General features: G+C 41.3%; 1 protein-coding gene across 2 annotated transcripts in view; it reads right to left on the minus strand.

Annotated features, from left to right (window-relative positions):
- Positions 1-18,204, minus strand: part of SHF (Src homology 2 domain containing F) — a 28,105-nt gene extending 9,901 nt beyond the window's left edge. Inside the window, exons 1-2 of one of the 2 annotated variants that reach the window (XM_074289516.1) lie at positions 17,673-18,204; positions 544-685 (exon numbers count right to left, since the gene is read on the minus strand). In XM_074289516.1, the coding sequence (XP_074145617.1) occupies positions 544-685; positions 17,673-18,173 (643 nt within the window). In that variant the 5' untranslated portion in view covers positions 18,174-18,204. The remainder of the gene's footprint in view (positions 1-543; positions 686-17,672) is intronic. The other variant, XM_074289517.1, reaches the window with a different exon arrangement.
- Between the last annotated feature and the right edge of the window lie 6,525 nt (positions 18,205-24,729).

A 24,729-nucleotide genomic window follows, 5' to 3' on the forward strand; every position in this document is an offset into this window, starting at 1 on the left:
TAATGGTCTCTTAGACTTCTCTTTTCATTGTCTTGTCTACTTCCTTCTGTACACCCAGCAATTATGAATATCCCCAAAGGCCAGACCAATGCTTCTCATCAATATATGCTCACAGCACTTGTTTATATCCTATCTTGCATTATGTCTGATGGTGTAAATCACAAGGGTAAGTAGCAAAGGTCCTGTCCTACATTTCTGTTATATACCTTATCTTCACAGGGCTCAGGTTCAAACTTAGGCACTGCCACTGTGTACATGGGAAAATCAATCAACAGACATTTGTTATATACCTATAATATGCCAGGAGCTGTGTCAAGCACTGTGCAAGTCGCTTAGCACTTCCTCACCTATAAAACGAGGGGATGGGACAGTGTAAACCTTAAAGCCCTTTTCTAGCTCTAGACACTATGATATTACCATACAAGACTATGATAAAAGAGATAAATGAGTCTGTACACACCCATAAGGTATTAGGAACTAGGAAAGCCCAGTCCCTCAAATCTACTGCTTAACTTGTGCTACAAGACCCTCCCCTGTGCTCACCGGCCATCATCTTCTGAGCCTCATAGGGCTCCATGTAGCCATCATTCTCTGGTATCTTCTCTGAGGGCCCTGGAGGCACTGCTGTGCCTTCGCCTGTTTCTTGAGCATCAAAAGGGTCGGCATAGTCCTCTAGGATTGCCAGCTGCAAGGGGAAGGGGAGGGAAGAAGTAGGACAAAGAGGGGAATAAAAGTCGCCTAAGAGGGAATGTGTACACTTAGATCATTGGTTTCTTTTGTGGTTCTATGTATTTGGAAATGTGATTCTGAGAAGGGGTCCATAGATTTCACCAATTTGCCAAAAGGAGTCCCTGACACCAAAAGATTAAGAATCACTTGCTTTAGACAACTACCTAAGCACCAATAAGGTATTGTGGTATAGTGGAAAGAGCCCTAGGGCACTGAATGGAGAGATACTGGATTTGAATCTTGACTAACCTTGGGCAGACTATTAGAATGTTCAGGGCTTTAATTTCTTTTATCTCTAAAATAAGGGGGCTTGAGGACCTTTGCTGAACATTCCAGTTCTAAATTTATGATCCTGACTTTCTTTTTCTCTTCTTCCTCTCCCCATAAGGTTCCATTCTCCAGAAATGCCAGTCCCTTCAGTCCCAGAAGCTAGGCCCTATCTTAAGCCCAGAAGTATAGGTAGTCTCTGTACCTAGATTAAATGGCCATCATTTAAGTGAAGAATGACATTAAGCTCCTTCTGCCCCATTAGTGGCAGGCTACTCCAATGGGGTTGACAACCCCTCTGCATCCTTAAAACTCTGGGGCTTGCCATCTGCCCTGTAGCTGAACCCTTGGCACCTCCAGGCCTTCCAAGCTGCCCTGGAGTTTCTAGATGCCTTGCCTTTCTCAATTGAGAGTGTGAAGTCCTTGAAAACAGAGACTGAGCTCCTTTTCTATTTATGTCCCCAGTGCTTAGCACAACAACTGGCATTTATCAAATAAGCACTTAATAAAAGCTTTTCATTCATTCATTAAGCCCTTGGCCTGTGGGCAGTGGGTGAATAATAAATACCAGGTTGTAGACTAAACCATGTGTCTTTCCTGTCATTGTTTCTGTTCATGGTTTCCCTACTCTATCAAGACCAAGATCTTGGGTATAACTAACTGGCCAGGAAATATCTATCAATCTCCATGGAGGTGTAGGTAGAGATAATGCTTATAACCACTTATTCGAAGGGGCTGTCACCCCCAAGGTTCACTTCTGCCAGAGCCCAATACCAACCATAGGGTAGATTCCTTGCCCTTATTTTCACTCCTGTTCCAATGGCAAAGCTCTGCCCTCTGCTGCTTTAACAAGGGAGTGTTTAACATAAAGAATGACTCCTGAGAACTGCCCATGAATTTGATGTGTAGCCTAGAGTTTACCAGTGTCTTAGACCTTAGGAAGAAATGGCTTTTCTTTGTTTCAGTAATTCCAAAGTACCTGGCTTTTTTGAGGTGTGACAGCTCCCTCCAGAAGCACAGATTGTAAACCACCAAACTCTTTACATACTATGCTTTACTTAGCAAACTGTTACAAGAGTTACTTTAGTCAAATAAATTCACCACTTGGTCTCCAGCCTTCTGCTGAGGAGCCTCCCTGAGCTGTATCCTGGATGACAGTTTGTCACTGAGCCTGTATGTAAAGCCTTCCCACTCTGGTAGGTGTTTGGCAGGCCTTGGAAAGTCCAAGGTCATCCTCAGAACACAATGGGGCACTGGAACAAAAATTTGAGGGAAGAAATAATTTATCACTATCATTATCTTCTCTCACATTCACATAATGCCTGATGGCTTGCTTTCCTCATTAAACTCTATGAGGTGGATGGGAAACAATTTCATAGATGAGAAAATTAAGGCTCAAAGAGATTCAGTTCTTTTCTTCCTAAAGCAAGGGCTTTAATAGCTTATAAACATACTAACACTTTTTGAGATGCCCTAACTGATATTATATTTTTTAAAAATATAAAAATGAGCAATTTTGAAAGTTTCAGAACTCTGATCAATTGAATGATCAACCACAAGATCAATGATGAAAACTACTATCCATTCCCTATAGAGAGATGATTGACTAAGAATAAGTAAAACAAGATCCACATTTGATCTTGAACAACATGAAAATTTATTTTGCTTGACTGTACATATATTGGGTTTTCTAGTAGTATTTTTCCCCCAATTACATATAAAGACAATTTTAAACATTCATTTTTTAAAGATTTGAGATCCAAATTTTCTCCCCCCCCCTTTCCACTTTCTTCCTCTTTAAGATAGTAAGCAATTTGATAAAGGTTATGTATGTACAATCATGTAAAACATATTTTACATTAATCATATTGTGAAAGAAGCAACAGTTCAAAAGAAAAAAGAAAATGAAAAATAATATGTATGTATTTGTTTTACAAAGATTGTTGTTTTGAGGGGTTTTTTGCTTTTCTTTTTCAGGGATGAGGTAAAGAGGAGAAACAAATACTTAATAATTTAAACAAATCTTAACAAATAAAAGAAAAAAATAAAGCAGGGGATCTTAACCAAAGGCCCAGGAATTTATTTTTAAAAATATTTTGATAGCTGTTTTTCAATATAATTGTTTTCCTTTAAAATCCCAAGTATTTTATTTTATGTATTTAAAAACATTGCTCTGAGAATGGATTCATGGCACAAAGGTTAGCAACTCTTGAGGAAGTCAGGTAATCTAGAACAAAGTTAGCAAATATAAATTGATATAGGTGTAAGAATATAAGGAGATGTAACTTTTCTGAGGGCAGGGACTGTTTTCCAGTTTGTCTTTTTATTCCTATTGCCTAATTACAGTACCTTATCTATAATAAATCTTCAATAAACACTTAAAAAGAAAGTTGAATATATATATATATTTTTACTTTAGGAGAGCTCCAAACATCATTACTGATGAACCTTTAAACTAATAAGTTCTCCGAAGAAGAAAGGGAAAAAATGTACATAAGACATACTTTAAAGTTTAATCTGCATTTTTTAAGTCCAGATAATCAACAAACCACTAGACCTGATTTCAGCATTTGCCAATTTCTGAAACATAAATACTCACATTGAAAATTTAAAACAATCACCTCAGAACTAAACTCAAGCTAGCTTTAGTATACTCTGGAGCCTACTGATTTTTATTACAAATGGAATGAATGGATGTCACTGACTCAAAGTGAGAGGAGTTGGGAAAGACAGAAGAAAACACAATATGGGAGTTTGGCCAAAGAAACTGAATAGAAGCTGACAGCATTCAGTAATATCTTTATTTTTACATTTGCTTTACCTTACATTAGCTTAAGCTCTGAACCTTCTCTTGTGGTAGAGCTTGCTAGTCCCTTATTTCCATGATGAAGTTTTACAACCCTGATCTTGCCTTATTTGAATTTTTAAAAATAAATAAAAATTAATTGAATAAATAGGGAAAAAGAGGCACCAATCAGTTTTTCTTAGAATTGAGTAGAGAAGGGAGATGGGGTCTAACCTATTAGTGCTGGTGTTTTCATTCATGGGGCAAAGGAGCTATTTGTTGGTCACTCATTTCAGCCATGTCTGATTCTTCATTACCTCATTTGGCATTTTATTGGCAAAGATACTGGACTATTGCCATTTCCTTCACCAGCTCATTTTACTGATCAGGAAACTGAGGCAAACAAAATTAAGTGATAGCTGCTAAGTGTCTGAGGCTGGATTTCAACTCAGGTCATTCTGATTCCAGGCCTGGCACTCTATCCACTATACCATCAAACTGCCCATTGGCATTAGTAGAAAAGCAAGAAGAAATTCTTTAGTTCAGGATTTGGGGCACAGACTTTGGAATACCGTGTAGAAGATTGTTTCAGGCCTTTTCTGAGTGTTCAACAAAGATTTGTTATCTAAATGAACTAAGGGACAGGGCTCTGATAGAAGGGGACACTGGCCTTGGATAGAGTGAAAGAAGATGAGGGGTATGTTATAACAAATAAATGTACAGCTGAGCTTTGTTGATAACTATTATACTCACTCCTCCCTCTCCTCCACTCGGTTTCTTCTATTATCTAGAGGTTTCAGGACAGCAAGGTGGTATGGATAGAGTGCCAGACCCGGAGTCAGGAAGATTAATCTTCCTGAATTGAAGACACTTGCTAGTGTCTTGCAAGTCATCTAACCCTATTTGCCTCAGTTTTCTCATCTGTAAAATGAGCTGAAAATGGCAAACCACTCCAGTATCTTCATCAATAAACAAGTGAAATTTCTTTTGCCCACATCATCCCTCTTTGTCCACTGCAAACACAACCTCACCAAGCCTCTTCTTTCTTGAACTTCTCAACACTGATGTAACATACCTGCTAGTCCCATCACCCATCCTGGGAGGTACTTGATGTTCTCTTCCCAGGAGCCCCAGGGAGAGGCGGGCAATAGGGTGCAGTCTGGAGGACAATGGAGCCTTTCTGAGAGCAGGGCATAGGGCTGGAGAAGCAGGAGCAGTTGCACCCAACCCTGCTCCTGAGGGACCAGTGGGAGGCAGAAAAAAAGTGCCTATCCCACCCAGTGGCTGCCAAGACCAACAAGCAGCACAGGAAAGAGGGGAGTGGGAAGGGAGGGGAACAAAGCTTGACAGGAAGTGGCTTCAAGGGGCCTGAGGGTATGTGAGTGGCTCCATTCACTTTTCATTGGGAACTAAGACGGAAGGTCAGCTATTGGACAGATCTGGGCTGAGTGATCCAACTGGGATGGAGACTTTGGGTGTGACTCAAATGTGCCTGAGTATAGGAACTAAGATTTAGGTGTCTCTCCTTCTTTTAGGCCTTTTTGAGTGGGACCTTAGCTGGCAAAAGGTGGAGAAGGTGATCTCTCCAATTTAGATATCTCACAACTTGCATTTCTTAGAGCTCTCTTGGCATTGAGGCATCCTGTGCCCTAAGACAGGATTGTTTAGTAATCATAATTCTTTGTTTCATTTTCGCAGAAGGGGGAAACTGGATCTAAGAGTCAAATGAGCTGGCTTTGCCACTGGCTTTGTGACCAAGTCCCTATGTGAACCTTTGGTAAATAACTTACCTCTCTAGACCCAAGTTTCCTTCTCTAAAATAAAATGGTCGGATGAGAAAAGCTCCAAGATTTTTTCCAGTTCCTAAGCTTTGAACCTGTGGAACCCACTTTGTACCATTCCTATCAATTTTAGGTTTATTTTTATTCTCCCTCTCATCTCTGCCTGCCCTGAGCTACTCTCTGCTTTCGAAATTGATAGTAAAGACAAATTTCCCCTGGCAGCTCTGAATCACACCTCCTCCTCTTCCTTCTTCAGGAGAAGCCACCTACCTACTCAGGAAATAGTCCCTATTGTCAGTAAGATAAAAACCATTGAGAGCAATAGTAGGAGAACACTGTACCCAGTAGCAGCAACATTGTGTCAATGATCAACTGTGAAAGGCTTAGCTTTTCTGAACAAGACAATGATCCACAATTGCAAAGGACTCAGGATGAAAAATACTATCCACCTCCAGAGGGAGAATTGATGAACTCTGAGTACAGATTGAAAAGTATACTTAAAAAGTAAAAAAAACAAACCCAAGAATTTAATTTTTCTTGCTTTTTTGTGTGTTTTCTTTTGCAACATGACTAATACAGAATTATATTTTGCATGACTTCCCATGGATAATTGATATCTTATCACTTGCCTTCTTTCTGAAGAGCTGGGGGAGGAGCAGGAAGGAAAGAGAATTTGGCACTTAAAATTTTAAAATTTTTTTTACATGTAATTAGAAAATATTTAATGAAACAAACAAAAATATTTTTAGAAAATGATAAGGGCCACTGAGATGCTTATCTCCAGTATGTTTTGCATATAGTACTCAATAAATATTTACTAACTAAATGACTCTGAATTCGTTTAATTTAACTTAGAATTCCCCTTTTATTAAGTGCTTATGGTGGATAGCTTAATGTTAAACCTTGGAGATATATTTGTGTGTGTGTAATATGTATGTTACACACATGTATACATGAATATACACTCATATATATGTGATCATATATTGGATAAAATAGTCTTTACTCTCATTGAGTTTACAATTTATTGCACAGATTACATAAATACACATAATTATGCAGGTACAAACAAGTGTTATGTGAGGTCTGAGTAGTCATTGGAAAGTCCATTACCAATTTTTCTGACTGAGGAGGCAGCATTAGGGCTTAAAGCTTCATAATATTTAACTTTGGCTTTAAGGATTGCTTGAGATTCCAATGTGCAAAAAAAGGGAAAGGTGGTCAGTCCAGGTAGAGGAAACCACTTGGGCAAAGGAAGGGAGGTGGGAAAGTACCAGATGTTTATTAGAGCAATCCAGCTTGGTGGAAGCATAAATATGTAAAATGAAATAAGACTGTGAAAGGAAGGGTGGTGCCATATTTCAAAGGGTCTTGAATGTCAGACAAGGAGTATGCATTCTACTTTATAAGTAATAAGCAGACAAAGATATTTCTGAACAGAGAAGTGACATGATTGGTCAAAAAAGACAGTCTGGCAGCAGCAAGTACATGAAAAAAGGGACCGATTGGGTTAAAAAGAAAATAGAGGCTTTATTTGTTAGGAAGATACTACAGAAATTCAGGCAGGTCTTTATGAGAATCTTCCTCTACTGAAAGGCAGCTAGGTGGCACAGTGGAGAGAGCTTCAGGCCTGAGATTAGGAAGATCTGAGTTTAAATTCAGTCTCAAATGCTTACTAGCTATAAGACCCTAGTCTCTTAACCTCTCTTTGTCTCAATTTCCTCATCTGCAAAATGGAAATAGCATCATTTATTTCCCAGTGTTGTTGTGAGGATGAAATGAGGTAATAATTGTGAAGTGTTTAGCTTAGTGTCTGGCACACAGTAAGAGTTATATAATTGTAAGCTATCATGAGGGGGCAAAAAAGGAGAGAATAGGAGAATCCCAGGGTGTCAGAGACAAAGATTTCTCTTGAAGAAAGATTATACTTTAAGACATAATATATGTGAGGAATTTATTTCTCCTCTATTCAAAAGAGGTAGTATATGTAATATACTCCATAAGCCTTAAAGCCCTATATAAATTATTATATTATTGTTATTACTCTGAGAACTGAGACCTCACTTGACCTATGCTCGCTCATCAGTGGGTCTAGAGGTGACAATGAATCAAAAGTCCTTCAATGAAATTATGGCTCTATCCCCTTCTAGAGAATCAACACCTCATTCCTCTGGGCCTCAGCTTCTTTATCTGTTAAATAGGTTGTACTAGATGATTTTCAAAGTTCTTTCCTTACTCCCAGGATAAGATATCAATCCCTCTATTGCATCTCCATTTTTAGTCAATAAGTCTTGTCCAACTCTTTGTGACTTTGTGGTCCAGTATCCATATGGTTTTCTTGGCAAAGATGTTGGAACAGTTTGTCATTTCCTTCTTCAGCAAATTAAGGTAAATAGAGGGAAAGTGATTTGCTTACAGTCACCCAGCTAGGAAGTGTCTGAGATCTTCTTTGAGTCCAGACCCAGGACTCTATCCACTGAGTCATCCAGCTATCTTTGGGAACTGTCATACCTCTGCTTAAATATTATGGTGGGTACAGCCATTCTGTAAAGTAACTTGGAATTATGCCTCAAATGTCACTCGACTGTTCATTGTATCTGACCCATAAATACCCCTACTAGACCCAAAGAGATCAAAGAGAGGAAAAGAACCCATAAGTACAAAAATATCTATAGCAGTTCTTATTGCAGCAGCAAAGAAGTGGAAACCACTTCTGGGGAACAGCTGAACAAATTATAATATGTACATACTACTGTGAAATAAGAAACGATTAAAAGCTTTAGAGAAACCTGGGAAGACTTGTATGAAGTAATACAGAAGCAAATGAGCAGAACCAGGAAGACAATTTATACAATTAACATTGTAAAAGCAAACAACTTTGAAAGACTTAAGAATTCTGACCAAGGCAGTGACTAACCATGATTCCAGAAAACTTTTGATTTACCATACCCAGATGGTGTAGTGGATATAGTGCAGGGAATAGAGTGAGGATGACAAGTTCAAATCTGGCCTCAGACACTTCCTGTGTGTGTGATCCTAGGCAAGTCACTTAATCCTGTTTGACTCAAGTTTCCTCATCTGCAAAATGAGCCAGAGTAGGAAATGGCAAACCAATCCAATATCTCTACCAAGAAAACCCCAGAATGGGGTCAAGAAGAGTCAGACACCATTGAACAACAACATGATGAGCTATCAATCTCCTGACAAAGAATTGATATAGAATGAGACCTATATTGTTAAACATCGACAATGTAGGACTTAGTTTTGCTTATACTATGTATATTTATTACAAAGGTTTTATTTTCTTTCTTTTTAAATGTGGGAGAAGATAAGAAATAGGAAGGAGAGAAAAATACATTTGTTAATTAAAATTTTAATTTAATTTTTAAAAATAAACATTATTGTGCTTTCAACAGCTTATCCTTCTATCTCACAGCCAACCCTTGTTTACTCTGCTCCTGTTGTGGGTTCTAGATGAAAGGGAAACAAAAATACTCCCCAGGGCCTGGTTCTGGGTAGGTCTCCTGAGGCTTGGGTCTGACAATCATTCTCCTAGTTCTGGCATCCTACTCTCCTCCTACATGCATCCCAGTCCTGGGTTGGTGCCCATAGCCACGACCACTCCCGGAATGGCAGCGTAGGTTTCTATAGCCTCAGCCCCAGACCTTGGTGCCTGCAGGTAGAACAGGTGACAGAGTGGCGGGTACCTCAATGACACTACTGTTCAGTTCCCAGTTCCCACACCCTGCTTCTGGAAGTTGCTGCCCCCTTTCCTGGGCTGGGACACTCCACAGGATCCCGCCCACAGAGAAGGAGCCAGCAGGAGCAGGGATATGGCATAGCATAGGTACCTGCCCTATCCCACCTTTGGGATTTTCCTCAGAATTTTCATTCATGGTGACAGGCAGAAAACTGCCTCCATCTATTTCTGTCCCTCAGTCGCTGGTCTGTTTCCTGCCCCCTTACCACAATAACAATAATAATAATAACAGCTAGCATTTATATAGTGATTTAAGGGTGGCAAAGTGTTTTGCACTCTATCTTTGTTGATCTGCATAGCAAACCTGTGAGGTAGATACTATTATTATATTAATTTTAACAGATAAGAAAACTAAGATCGAAAAAAATGAAATGTCTTATCAAGGGTCACACATCTAGTACGACTCTGTGGCAGGAATCAGAATTCAATCTTCTTGACTCCAAGTCCAGCTTCTTATTACTTTGACTGCTAAGATCCAGGTAAAACTGAGTCGGGGGAAACTAGAACTGCTAGCCCCCACCTACTGTATATTTTCTAACATTTAACATTCCATTATCTTTATTTGGCAACAAAAACCTCTTCCCAAATCCCCTAAACACAAAATCTCAAATTTGGAAAAGAATAAGAAACTTCATGTAGTCTAACCTTTGTGTGAATCATGAATCATGTTGTGTAGCATGAACAGCTACCAGGAACTCAGTTCTATCAATGAAACCTAATACATTTGGGAACAGAATTTTTGTTCAGTCATTTCAATTGTGACTGACTCTTAATGACTCTATCTGGGGTTTTCTTGGCAAAGATACAGGAATAATTTTGCCTTTTCCTTCTTCAGCTCATTTTGCAGAGGAGGAAACGGGAAAAAAACAGAGTTAATTGACTAGTCCACACTTATACAGCTAGAACATGTCTGAGGCCAGATTTGAATTCAGGAAGATTAGTCTTCTTGACTCCAGGTCTGGAGCTCTATCCACTGTGAGATCTAGCTGCATCAAGAGATAGATTTAATTGTCAAGAAATTGGTCCCTTAAATTGAATCAATACCTGATGAAGCACAGAACCTTGTAAATTCACAGCAAAACATGGAACTGCAAGAGAAAGTTTAAAGATGATTCAAGAGAAAAGTTAGAAACAAATAAAGGGCAGAATTTAAGGCTTTTACATAAGAAATCATTAGCAAAATTAAAAGAAAAAAAAAGAAATTGGTCCTTTTCAGGCCAATTCCAATAGCCTTGGGATGGAGAGAGCCACCAGCATCCAGAAAGAAGACTCTAGGGACTAAATGTGGATCATAACATAGTTTTTTTTCCACCCTTTTTGTTGTTGTTTGCTTATTTTTTTTTTCTCATTTTTTTTCTTTTTGACACGGTTTTTTCTTGTGCCGAATGATAAATATGGAAATATATTTAAAAGAATTGTACATGTTTACATAGGTTACTTGCTGTTTAAGGGGAGGTAGAGGTATGGAAGGGAGAAAATTTTGGAATATGGGATTTTACAAAGGTGATGGTGAAAACTATCTGCATTGTTTTGAAAATAAAAAACTATTATTTAAAAAATAAATTTATTTTTTTTAAAAAGGAATTGGTTCTTACATTAAGTCTGATTTTTTCTCTTTATCTTCTTTCCTTTCTTTGGACCTGAATATGGGTCCTGGTTCTATCATCCAGGTCCCAGTAAAAGAAGCTTTACCACCCTTCTCTAGCAAGTGTTTGATTTAATGCCTTCCTCTCCAATACTGTTCTAATGATTGAAGGTAATCAAGATGGTCCCCCACCTTATTCCCCAGCACTTACTTCTCTAGGATAAATACAAGATCATAGATAGAGTAAGAGCCTAAAGAGACTTTTAGAGTTTAACTTCTTATTTTACAGATATGGAAACTGAAGCTCAAAAGAAGAAGGAAATAGGTAAAGCACTATTAAATCCTGGGCAGTGTGCTAAGTGCTTTATCTCATTTGATTTTCACAACAATCCTGGGAAGTAAATGCTTTTATTATGCCCATTTTACAATTAAAGAAATGGAGGCAAACAGAATTCAAGTGACTTAGCCAAGATCACAGAGATAACATGTTGGAAACAGAATTTGAATTCAGATATCTCCAAGTCCAATGCCCTATCTAACCATGCTAGGCTACCTTTCCAGGTTCTCCAAATGAAAGTCACAGAATTGTGGTTTCGAATCTCCTCACCACTCATATCAGGGTATCTAGGAGGTGCAGTAGATAGAATGCTGGGCCTGGAGTCATAGAAAGGCCTGAATTCAAATCTAGCCTCAAATACTTCTTAGTTATGTGACCCTGGGCAAATCACTTAACTCTGACCCTGTTTGCCTCAGTTTCCTCGTCTGTAAAATGAGCCAGAAAAGAAAATGGTAAACCATTTCAGTATCTTTGCCAAGAAAACTCCAAATAAAGTCATTATGAGTCAGACACGACTGAACAACAAGGTGCAAAAGACTGACAACAGCTTCCCCAGATTTCTCCATTCAATAGTATTTGCATGTGCAAAGTCATCAAGGCCTTAAATTAATCTAAGGGACTGAAAGGGTTCAAATTTGAGAGTACCTCAGTTTCCTATCTGTAAAATTGGAAGCCTGTGAGGCCCATTTCAGCTCTGGCCCTATGTTGTTCAGTCACTTCAGTCTTGTCTGGAGTCTTTGTAATCCCATTTGGGATTTTCTTGACAAAGATGCTAGAGTGCCCAGAGTCACACAGTTAACATCTGAGAGCGGATTTAAACTCAGGAAGAAGAATCTTCCAGACTACAGGCTAGGCACCCAGCCACTGAACTGCCCTTGGGGTTTGCTCTAGGGAGAGATTATGTGTCTAGATGAAGGAATTAGTACAAAGTCCTTTAGACCCCAGCCAGGTGGGCGTTGTGGGAGAGTACAGATTCAGCATTTACAGAATCTTAGATGGAGAGTTAGAAGAAACAGGAAAAGGCATTGAATTCATTCTCCTTCTTTTAAAGATGAAAAAAGTTGAGTCCTGCATAGTTATATAATTTGCTCAAGATCTGTAGCAATGGCAGAATTTGATTCCAATTCTTCCTAATTTAAGACAGTTAGGGTCATTGGGGGGGGGAGGGGCAGGTGAAGTTGAGGGGAGTTACCCCTTAAAGAGTCTGCCCCTAGGCTGAACAGTATTAGTTCATCTAGCTCCTTCCCAAACACAAAGTCTACAATATCCCAGCTGTTCCTGGTGGCCGGCTGGCATGACTCCAGGGCTGAGGTGTCATGTTGTTAGCCAGCAGCCTGGCAGCAGATTTCCTCCACTACTTGGCTGTGTATGAGAGAATGGAGGAGGGGATGGAGATTTGAAGCAGAGTTGGACAATGAAGCCATCTTTAGCTAACAATAAGAATGGACAGAAGTTCAGGAAAGTTACATACTCCTCAAAAACCTCCCCTATGGTAATAATAAATCCTATAAACTACTCACATTCTTCCCTTTCCCCCAACATCCCTTCCGGTTTGTGTCGGGTGAAAGGACCTGTTACACGGAGTAGCAGTCACAGGGAAGGGTCCAGGACAAATAGAAAAGTCTGGAGGCAATTAGATTAAATGCCTCTTGAGGGCAGGAACCCTATCTGATAGTCTTTTAATCTCTTCCTGCTCCTTCGAAGCAAGACCACAGCAGAGGTATTCCCTTAATCTAGGAGTTCCATATTCCAAAGAAATTCACTCTTTTAGATTAGATGAAAAATCTGTTTGAATGCAGAGAAAATTAAATTTTATTTTAGTACCTCTGACACTCTGCATTCAGTAATTACCACAGCAGTGACTTAAAAAAACGAAAGGGATTATTTTCCTACCAAAAAAGAAAGAAAATCACTTTTACTCTCAAACTCTCCCTTGAAGCCAGATCTCCTAGATGTTTATCTAATCACTACTCCCTTTCTCCAATCCATTTCCTCCCTTTGCAGAATATTGTCGGATTCTCCAAGAGAGTCCTTCTTGTTTCCCTCATGCCACATAGCCACTCCATTGCCAGATCTTGTTATTTCTATCTTCACATCTCTGAAATATCTCCCCCTTTTCATCTGGATCATTCCAACAAGTTTTTCTATAATAAACCTCTCTGTCCTCCAATCCAACCTTGATGTAGACCAAGCTGCCAAGGTGATTTTTCTAATACACAGACCTATATCCTACCCCTGCTCAAGGAGTTCCAGTGGTTCCCTATTATCTCCTGAATCAAATAAAAAATCTTTTGTTTGTCATCTAAAACTCTTTATAACCTGGCCTCAGCCACTTTGCTACTCTATACACAATCTTATACAAAGCTTTATCTCTGCTTCCATTCCTCTGTAATGCCTAATGTTCTCCATGCCCAGAATATTCTACTCCCTTGCATATGCCTCTCAGTGTCACTGTCTTCCTTTCTGTTGTTTAATCACTACGATTCTTTATTACCTCAATTTTGGGGTTTTCTTGGCAACTAAAGTAGTTGGCCATTTCTGTCTTCAGCTCATTTTACAGATGAGGAAACTGAGGCAATCAGGGTTAAGTGATTTATCCAGAGTCACACGCTTATTCATTGTCTAAGGCTGCTTCTGAACTCAGAATTTCCTGACTCCAGGCCTGGCACTCTCATCAACTGCACCACTTAGCTGCTCCCATATAAATCTTGTATGTAGCTATATGTTACACTTAAGTGTTATCTCCTCTGTTAGAATGTAAATTTTTTGAGAACAGGGATTTAGGTGTATTAGGTTTTTTTTTTTTTCTTTCTTTCTTTTATCTTTAAAAAGGCTTAGTTCAGTACTTGATACATTGTAATCACCTAATAAATGCTTACTGATTGACTGCCTGGGAAGAGAGGAAGAAAGAAAAGAAACATTTCCCTCCTGTAGTTAGGACAAGCTTGGAGGCAAAACCTGTGCCCAGCCTCCCACCTTCACATGGCCAGATTGTTAAGCCTGTTTGCTTCCATGACATAAACAGCTCCTGCTGCACCACCAACTGCCCAGTCCAGCCCACCCAGATGGAAGAACTCTCCATGCCAGCTGCAGGGAGTGATACTCTTTTACAGGAAGAGTGGCTAGATGGATGGTCCTAAGGCTGTCAGAACCTCACAAGCAGGAAGCACTCCTCGGGCCAGATCTTCCAAACATCTCCGGATTCCATCAAGAGTCAAGGACAGCACTTGCCTGTGAAGAGCTCTGAGTAACCCAGGGTCCCTATGCCCTACCCTGACCCTAGATCACTACACACATTCCCTCTTAACCTCTTTAGTTGAAGAAATATTTCTATTCTCAAGTCTCAGGCAATACTCTGAGGGAGTCCTGAGCTGCCCCCACAATTGCAGTCACAAGGAACAGGAAGAGGGAGGGAATCAAGCCTCCAGAGACTAGGATGCAGCCAGGGCAGTAAAACAGCCTAGTCACTAACTTGCTTTAAAAGCAAGTAATAGGCAGAGGAGATTTTTGAAGGACTGGGGTGGGGGGTGGGGAAATGTATATAGTAGATAGTACCTCCTTTTGAGCTTAGTGAGGTAAAGATACTAGCACAGGCCTGAGAATCCGAACTACAGGTATGGAAAGAGACATTCACAACATTCCTGAAAGCCACCAGTGGATCTCCCATTTAACTTCGGCCCAGAGGACATCACATTCCTTTGGCTTGGGAAGCAAAGGGATTCAGAAAGTTCCTATTCATTCTTTCTTTGACTTGGTGACAGCTCTTTAAGGAGGTTAAGGAAAATACACTTCTAGAATAGTGGGAAGGACAGGGTAGTGTACTTCTAGGTATATAAGGACTTCTATACACTTATTTTTATTGAGTACCAAATAACAATAAAATAGAACCAGAAATCAAAGATTCTCCAACTCCCCCCCCCCCCCCAATCTGGGTCTTAACCTCCAGATTCTAGTGTTAACTGATGAAATGTCCCTGGTCCATCTCCTCACACCTAAGGAAGAGAAAGTATCCAAATGAAACTGTTGGCAACTCTTTGGGTGGCTATGGTACTAGGGAAAGAACACAGCAGCCAAAAGATTTAGGGAGTGAGTTCAGTTCTGTTGTTTAGTAGCTGTGTGGCCTTGGGCCTAACTAAACCCAATTAAACCTCATTCCACGCAATAAAATAAGGGTAATAATTGCTTATCTCATGAAAATTAAATGAGCTAATGAATGTAAACCTCTTTGTAAATTAAGTGGGGTCATATATGCACCAATTATTATTATTCTGTTAGATCTTATTCTTATTCCTAGATCTGTACCCCAAAATTGATTGAAGATTGTGAACTGAATTTTTCTCAGCTAAAAAGGTATGAACCATTTATAGGACACATACAGCAATGCAACAAACAGTAGAAGTGGGTGCAGGAATTCACTGATCCCTTTTCCATTTCTGCCCCATTGCCTCACTTCTCAACCCCCCTCCTTGACCAAGATATCCAAGGAAGAAATTCTTAGAGAAAGGGTTGTTTCTATTCTGCTATCAGGAATTGGACTGAACTGCCCCTGAGGTAGGCCAAGTAATACCAGAGAATGGACATTCCCATCTGGCTGTTACAATCATCTGCAGAAGGGAGGAAATTCAGAGACCAGAAACAGGGTATGTATTAGAAGCAAAGGAGTTGGGTGTGGGGGAAAGAAGAGCTATTCCATGAATGAGATGATCCAAATGATGGCCAAAACAGGGCTCACTTTCTTCTTCTCAGTTTTTACAGCCACTCTCTACTTTTTCCCCCCTCTATATATCATCTAACAATTGCAAACCTTTGGAAATTAGACAAAGACCATTGGTGATTCTGGAGAATAGTCTCCTAGAAGTCCTACCCCCACCCCAAGCCTTTTGGTTCCAAAAGCTAATGGTTAAGGAAGTGTAACTATGCCCCATAGTGGAAACTCAGAGAGAGAAAAAAAGCTTTCTATTCAAACCCCCAGAAATCTTTCTTATCTAGAAACTAACCAGCACACTTATCTCCTCTGAAATCATCAACACAAGGGATCTGATGGATTCAGACAGCAACTTTGCTCTCAATTCAAATAATAAAACACATCCCTCCTGCTGAAATGCAAGGAAAAAGCTTCAGGGAGTATACTGAACCAAGAAAGGACGACAAAGAGGGAGAGGGAGGAATGAGCAGTGAGGAACTGACACGAACACTGGGACAATCCGGGCTGAATCGCAGCAGTTAACTTTCTGACTGGGAGGGGCCAGACTAGAATTGTTTGCAGGAGATGGATTCTCAACTAGGGGAGGTGAGGATGCTGTTTAGAGGACAAGACTACCTTAGCCCTTGGAAAAAGTGAACCTCCTTGCCCTTCTTTTTCCCCACCCAAATACCTGTGTTTCCACGAAACAAATCTCGGTTTCTTTGCTCCCTGTGCTGCCCCTCCAGATCTACCGCACCTACCCCTCAGAATTAATCAAAGGAAAATCGACTTCACTTCATCTGATTCAGCTGTAGGCAAGGTGAATAGAAGAATCAAAACAGGAGGTGAAAAAAATGGGCACAGATTCTCAGCCCGGCCTCGGCAACAGGTCCCAAGATTTAGCACTTCCTATGGCCCCTGAGAAAGACAAAGAATAGGGCGCGGGGGGTGCAGCTGACCAGGCACGGGTCTCAGGATAAGGCTTGGACAGTTGGTCACCACGACAGGGTATCCCCTGCATATTGTACCTCTTTTTTCCTGACTACTAATGCGCTTTCCTTTTTCACTCAAGCAGTTCAAAGCTTCAGTTCTAGCTTAAGCGCCAAAGTGAGAAGCTTTATTCATGCCTTAACCTTCTTTTTTTTCTCCAACTGACAGAACCATTACCTGGTGGGGGGTAGAAGGAGGGGGGGGGGAGGTAGAATCTCTCAAAGAGAGGAAGGAAATGCTCCAGGGCTTTGTGCTGTTTCTGACCTGGGCTAGAGGGTAGGTGGGTGGGTGATCACAATGTGTGTGTATGTGCATGTGTTTTTGGAGGAATAGGGGGCAGGGAAACAACAGTTGTGACGTAGCTGCTTCGAGGGCACAGAGAAGGTACAACTAACTGGGTTTCGGGCACTCTGGTCCGTTAGAAAAGGCTTGCTTCAGGGGCAGAGATGCACAGAGAGCAGAGAAAGAGGGAGAAAGGCGGGCCTGGAGCTGACTGCTATAGCCCAGGAGTGGGGAGAGTTGAGGATTCTGGTCCCAAATTAGTAAACTAAAACCCAGAACAAAGCTTGGAGCCCCGGGGGCAGCGCTGGGGGCCAAGTACAAAGCTCCTCTTTTTTGGGTCAGCAATGACTCGAGGGACCCGGAGGCCACCTTTGTCCCGAACACATTAAACGGACCATCTCTCTCCCCACCTTCCCTTCCTCCAGTCCTCCCTACCTCGCCGATGGAGCCTCCCTCGGATCCCAGCACTTACCCTGTCCCCGCCAGCCGGGAGTCGCTCCTCAGCCGGAGGCGCTGGGGGTCCGGGGGTCTCGACCCGGATTAGGCGGTGTGGGGGCGAGCCGTGGCGCGGAGGTGGCGTGGGGCCGGGGGTTACTGGGGCCGCAGGGGTGGCGGGGCCCGACGGCCCCCCAGAGTAGGGGTCTTCGAAGTCGCGCTCACGCTGCAGTCGGTAGGCGGCCAGGATGTCGGGAGGAGGCGCAGGGGGCGAAGCTGGAGCGGGCGCAGGGGGCCGGTAGTCGGGCTCTGGAGGGGCGGGTTTGGTACCCCCGCCACCGCCGCTCCCCCCGCGGAAACCCAGGTGCTCCCGGAGCCACTTGGCCACACCCCCGCCCCCACCGCCGCCGCTCCCCCCGGGGCCGGCCCCGGCGCCCCCACCGCCCCGGCGGGCTCCCCCCGGGCCGCTCCCTGCGCCCCCCTGCGCTCCCCGCGGCCCGGGGCCCGAGCCCGCGGGAGGAGCTCCGCTCAGTAACATGGGGCCGGCCAGACTGAGCCGAGGGGGGAGAGGAGAGCGCCGAGAGGGGAGGGGGTGCTGTGGGGCGGAGAGAGAAGCCGGAGGCGGAGCTCTTCTCGGTAACACCAGGTTGGCGGGGGAGGGGGCGGGGAGAGGGGGCGGGGTGGGGCTCTGCTCAATAGCCAGGGGCCGGACTCTGCTCTTAGGAGGCGGGGAAAGGGGGGGCGCCAGTCTTGGACTAGAAAGCTGAGAGAGGTGGAACCCGGCTCCTGTAATAGAATCTTTTTGCGGGGGCTGAGTCCTCCCGGTACTACAGCGCTCGTGCTTCTGAGTCAAAAGCTGTCCTCAACACTCTCATCACATCCCTCCCATCCCTCACTGAGCATCTGGAAGGTTCAGGTAACACAGTCCAACCAATCTCCTGGGCTCAGTAGGTCCCTCCAGCTTGATTCTACCAGCCAAATGTCGGAAACACGTCCAAAGAGGAATTGGGGAGAAGTGAAGGCGGCGACACTAAGTAGAATCTTCCTTTCCTCATATTTCCCCCTGTAACAGTCTTATCTGCTGTTATTTTTGGAACCCTAGTCTCACATGCCCCCTCCACAAAACATACCAAACCAACACAGCTCATATCACATAGAGCTTCCCGGGTATACCCACGTATACGCTGCTCACATTTCATTCTCAGATATACATCCTACACTTTCATGGCATACATTGACACACACAGACAGGTACAAGTACAGATCTTTCATTCGCATGCAAGCACGTGGGATGTTTATGCTTACACCAGCACACACACAAATTCCCTTTAAATAATATTCCAGTCTTCACTGTCAATCAGATCAGTGACAGACTGAAACAGACAAGTCAATAAATCAAGTCTAGAAGCGTTTCTAAGCCTGTCCATCATAAAACCCCTTATCCACCAGGGACTCTGAATACTATACACTCAGAATATAGGTTATTTCCCAGTTATAGAAATAAAGTTTCTCCTTTAAAGGTGTTTGATTAGTGTTTATTCAATGTTCCCAAATGTTTATTGAAACTGTGCTTTGTAAGGTTCTTACTAAGTGTTAATGAGATAATGAGATATTATGTTCTTACTAGGGGCAGCTAGGTGACACAGTGGATAGAGCACCAGCCCTGAATTCAGTTCAAATCTGGTCTGAGACACTTAACACTTCCTAGCTGTGTGACCCTGGGCAAGTCACATAACCCCAGCCTCAGAAAATTTAAAAAAAAAAGGGGGGGGGGTTTCTTACTAAATGCTAAGTAGGATTTACTTGTGAATTCCTGGGGAAGAGCTTGCATGCTTAGGAGGAGCAATATCATTGGTTGAAGTAATTTTTCCCAGAAGCCCTTGCATTATCCCACTCCCATTCTCTGGGAGTATAAAAGAGGGCAGCTCTGGAGAAAAAGAGAGTTTTGTCTCCTGAGACTTGAGGCTGCTCTCTGCCGGAAGGGAAGTCGGCTCTCTACAGGAAGAAGAATCTGTCCCTTGACACAGCAGATCTCCTGCCAGAGAACGATTGGCAGTTTCTGGAGACAATAGCACGTTACAAATTGGTGTCCACAACGTAGGGCAAGGACTTTTGTTATCCTGACAAGGACTTATTCTGAGCCCTTCAGAGGAGCTAGCCCGGACCTTCACATTTAAAGACTTATTCTGAGCCCTTCAGAGGAGCTAGACTGGACCACTGCATTTTGGCGCCCGAACAGGGACAGACACAATCCTGATTCCAGTGGAATCCAATCCAGATCTCAGTCTCTCTGACCCAAAATCATGAGTAACAAGGAAACTTTGTTAAAGATTAAGTGAGTGTTCTAATAGATAAATAAGGAACTTAATTTGTTAAGGGCTAAACTAGCAATCTCTTATAGTGAAATGGGGCAAACGCCTTCTGTTCAAGGAAAATGTTTAGAGAGCATCATCAAGGTTATGAAAAGCCAAGGATTGATTATAATTTTGGAGGATATTACTGAACTTTTAAAAATTGTGAAGGTCATATATCCTTGTTTTTCTCTGGAAGAAGAATTGGATCTAGATGAATGGGAATTAGTAGGAAAGCAATTAGGTGAATACTACAATTCCAAACCAAACTCAATTTCCAAAGATACACTTTATACCTACAATTTAATCCAAATGGCTTTAAAAATTGTTATTCTAAAAGAAGAGAAGAAGGAGCAAAATGGGGAAGTGTCAATTAAACTAGGTGAAAAGGATGAACCAGATAACAATGAAGTTAAGTACAATTCTGAGCAACAGGAGCATTTCCCATCTCCTCCCTCAAATAACCCTTCAGGGGTGGAGCAAGAAGGAGGAGGGGAAGAGGCAGAAACACAAACAGAATTGCCTATGAAGCAGCCTAAGCTTATGACAAGATTAGAAAAAGCATTGGTTAAAGCTAAGAGAGAAGGACAGGCTATAAGTGATTTTATACATGCATATCCTGTGATTGAAAATATTGACTCTGTAGGTCATAAAAGGAGAAGATATGCACCTTTAGATTTGAATAAAATTGAAGATTTGAAAAAAGGTTGTACCTTTTATGGGGCTACATCAGCTTATGTTAAAATGTTACTAGATGATTTGTCTTATGAAGTCCTAACCCCGAATGATTGGAAATCCATAGCAAGGACATGCCTAGAACCTGGAGAAAATTTGTTATGGCTTGCGGAGTTTCATGAATTATGTAAAATCCAAGTCAGATGCAATTTGGAAATAGGAGTTAACACACAATTCACTTTTGAGCACTTAGCTGGTGAAGGTCGGTATGGAGAGAATTCAGAACAGATTAATTATGCCATGACAATATATGAGCAAATTGCTAAGGCTGCAATAAAAGCTTGGGGTGTCCTTCCTGGACAGAAAGATCGGGGAGAGGTTTTCACTAAAATAGAGCAAGGTCCCAATGAACCTTTTGCAGATTTTGTGGGACGTTTGCAAACTGCTGTCAAAAGAACTATTGGAGAAAATACAGCTACAGAAATAATGACCAAACATCTGGCTAAGGAAAATGCCAATGAGATTTGCAAAAGAATTATATGGGGATTAGACAAAGATACTCCTTTAGAGGAGATCATAAGACACTGTGCTACAATGAGAACAAATGCTTTTTACACCTGGACTATGATGAACGTGGAAAGACAGGGTCCCTCCTGGCAAGGGACTTCTAGAGAAATTCATCGATGTTTCCAATGTGGAAAAATTGGGCATCTAAGAGCTTAGTGTAGATATGGAGATACAGTGAGAAGACAGGGTGAGAGAAGACCTAAAACTTCATGTCCGAAATGTCACAAGGGTCTCCACTGGGCCTCCGAATGTAGATTTGACCCAGGGAAATGAGTGGCGGGGCCCAGCTTCATCCCCCCAGGTGGGGCATGATGGCAGCCGAGGTTACATCCAGAGAATTTTAAGACATGATCAATCAGCCAAAAGGCAATCAGATGGAAGAAAGGGATTGAAATTAGGAAAAATAGTTGTGTGCAGTAGAGACTACTGAGATACTCCCTGGAGAAGTGAAATCTGTTCCTGTTGAGCCTATGGATCCTTTGCCTCCAGGCACAGTAGGCTTGACCATTTCACCTTCTGAGAGTGCCTACAAAAGTTTCCATCCATACACTGATGTGAGAAACTAGAGAATTGTCAAGGACCGATTTAGCACTTAATAAGAACCTAATATCTCATTATCTCATTAGCACTTAGTAAGAACCTAGCAGTGCTTTTGTCAGAGAAACAGATTGCTACATCCTTCTTCCCTAACTAAACACCTAAATATCCACCACTCAGATGACCTTTTCTTCCCCTGCCCTTTAGAAGTGAAAACCCCAGTATTTGAGTTAAGGACTACAGAAGTGAGAGATGTTAAATGAGGAAGTGCTAGGAGAGAGGAGGAGGGTTCCAGGGAAATAAGGGATCCCAGAGGCCATTATTCAGATGGGGAGAACAGAAGAATGGAGTAATGGCAAATCTAAAATTCCTGTACCTTGTTGGTGGAGTTGTGAAAGAATCCAGCCATTCTGGAGAGCAATTTGGAACTATGCCCCAAAAGTTCTCAAACTGTGCATACCCTTTGACCCAGCATTGCTGTTATTAGGATTATATCCCAAAGAAATACTAAAGAGCGGAAAGGGACCTGTATGTGCCAAAATGTTTGTGGCAGCTTTTTTTGTTGTAGCTAGAAATTGGAAGTTGAATGGATGTCCATCAATTGGAGAATGGTTGGGTAAATTATGGTATATGAAGGTTATGGAATATTATTGCTCTGTAAGAAATGACCAGCAGGAGGAATTGGCTTGGAGAGACTTATATCAACTGTTGCTGAGTGAAATGAGCAGAACCAGAAGATCACTATACACTTCAACAACAATACTGTATGAGGATGTATTCTAATGGAAGTGGAAATCTTCAACATAAAGAAGATCCAACTCACTTCCAGTTGATCAATGATGGACAGAAATAACTACACCCAGAGAAGGAACACTGGGAAGTGAATGTAAATTGTTAGCACTACTGTCTATCTACCCAGGTTACTTATACCTTCGGAAGCTAATAATTAATGTGCAACAAGAAAATGGTATTTACACACATATATTGTATCTAGGTTATATTGTAACACATGTAAAATATATGGGATTACCTGTCATGGGGGGAGGGAGTGGAGTGAGGGAGGGGATAATTTGGAAAAATGAATAAAAAAAAAAATAAAATAAAATATAAAAAAAAAAAAAAAAAAAGAAGAGAACCAAATTAAAGGGGAAAGTTTGAGGGTCAATCAATTCAGTCATAAAACATATGGTTACACTAAAATACATTTAAAAAATTAAATTAACTATTAGCAGAAAAGAAAAAAAATAAATAAAATTCCTGTACCAAGATCCCTTTCTTGACAACTTTCTTTGATACACAATTGCTAATTCCTATTTTGGTCACTTGCTTTTACCATTTTACTCTTTCTGAGTTGTTGTCTTCTTCCTCCCTTTCCCCAGCCATTATTTCCTTTTAAACAACAACACAGAAACCAAAGCTATCTTGGGTTGCATTAAGAACCACTTAGTTTCCTGTAATAAGGAGGTAACAGTACCATTGTATTCTGCCCTAGTCAGACCACATCTGCAGTACAGAGTTGTGACCACCACATTTTTGGAAGGACCCGGATCAACTGGATCTGATTCACTGGAGACAATCGGGATGGGGAAAGTCGTTCAACTTGTTACTGCTTCAGGCAACGCTTTAAGACAAGTCTTATTTGTTTTGTGGATGGCATCTTCTCCTTTGTAAATTCCCTAAACACAAAATTTGTATGATTTTTATATGGCCCTTTACAAAGTACATCTGTTTATTTTATTTGATTATCACAACAATCAAGTGAAGATTGTAGGAATATTGTCATTCCCATTAAACAGACAAGCAAACTGAGATTTAAGGAGGCTAAATGATTTTTCAAAGGTATTAGCAGCAAAACAGGGATTGAGGCCCAGTTTGGGGGTTTGTTTTTTAAACTGAAATTGATTTCATTGGCATGGGGAAAATGCTATGAAAAAATTTTTAGTGAAGACAACCCGATCTCTTATTCCATCTAAAATGTATAGTCTGAGAGAGTTGCCTGGAGGCACTGAGAGGGCAACGTTAACTACCATTATAATAATAGCTAACATTTGCATGATACTGTAAGGTTTGCAAAATAAATGTTAACCTCAGGGAAGGTGATGTCATTATCATCCTCTTTTTACTGAGTAGAACCTGAAGCAGCTTGCCAAGGGTCACAGTAAGTGCTTAAGGCTACATTTGAATTTGGATCAACCTGACTTAAAAGTCTAGCACTTTCACTAGGGAGTATCTAACTGCCACAGTCAGCTGACTAGGGTTACTCTGGCTTTATGCAACAGAGACAAAACTTGAATCTAGGTCTTCCAAACTCTGAAATTTCAAAGCAGGATCCTCAGTTACCTGACTCCAAATCTAGTACTTCTCCTCCCTCCCCCCAACTATATCACAGATTCTAGATATGGGGGATAGATAATCTGACCAAAGGACAGCAATGGGATAAAAAAAATATTAAATTTGAGGAGCAGCTAACAGACTACTTTGTCTGGAAAGTAGGCATGACCAATGTGATTTATTTTCCAGGACTATATACATTTGTTAGGAAGGAGGGCTTTGACTCTTAGAGTAGAGGGGTGTGAGGTGATACATTAGAGAGTATAGGGGCAGTAGGTGACAAAGTAGTTAAAGCACTTGTCTTGAAGACTCATCTTCCTAAATTCAAATTTGTGACTCTGGACAAGCCTCTTAACCGTGCTAGCCTCAGTTTCCTCGTGTGCAAAATGAGCTGGAGAAGGAAATGACAAATCATTCCAGTATCTTTTCCAAGAAAATCCCAAATGGGGTTATGAAGAATCAGACAACTGAAAAACAACTCAAGGACAACACTATAGGTATTAACAAAAATAAATAAATAAATAAAATATTTTTTAAAGTTCAGAAAACAAAAAAGTACTGAAGGAAATAAAAACAGAGCTGTTTTGCTATTAGTTTATTAAATTATAGATGCATATGAATACAATCTGTACA

This window comes from Sminthopsis crassicaudata, chromosome 2, assembly GCF_048593235.1.
Source record: "Sminthopsis crassicaudata isolate SCR6 chromosome 2, ASM4859323v1, whole genome shotgun sequence".
NCBI lineage: Eukaryota > Metazoa > Chordata > Mammalia > Dasyuromorphia > Dasyuridae > Sminthopsis > Sminthopsis crassicaudata.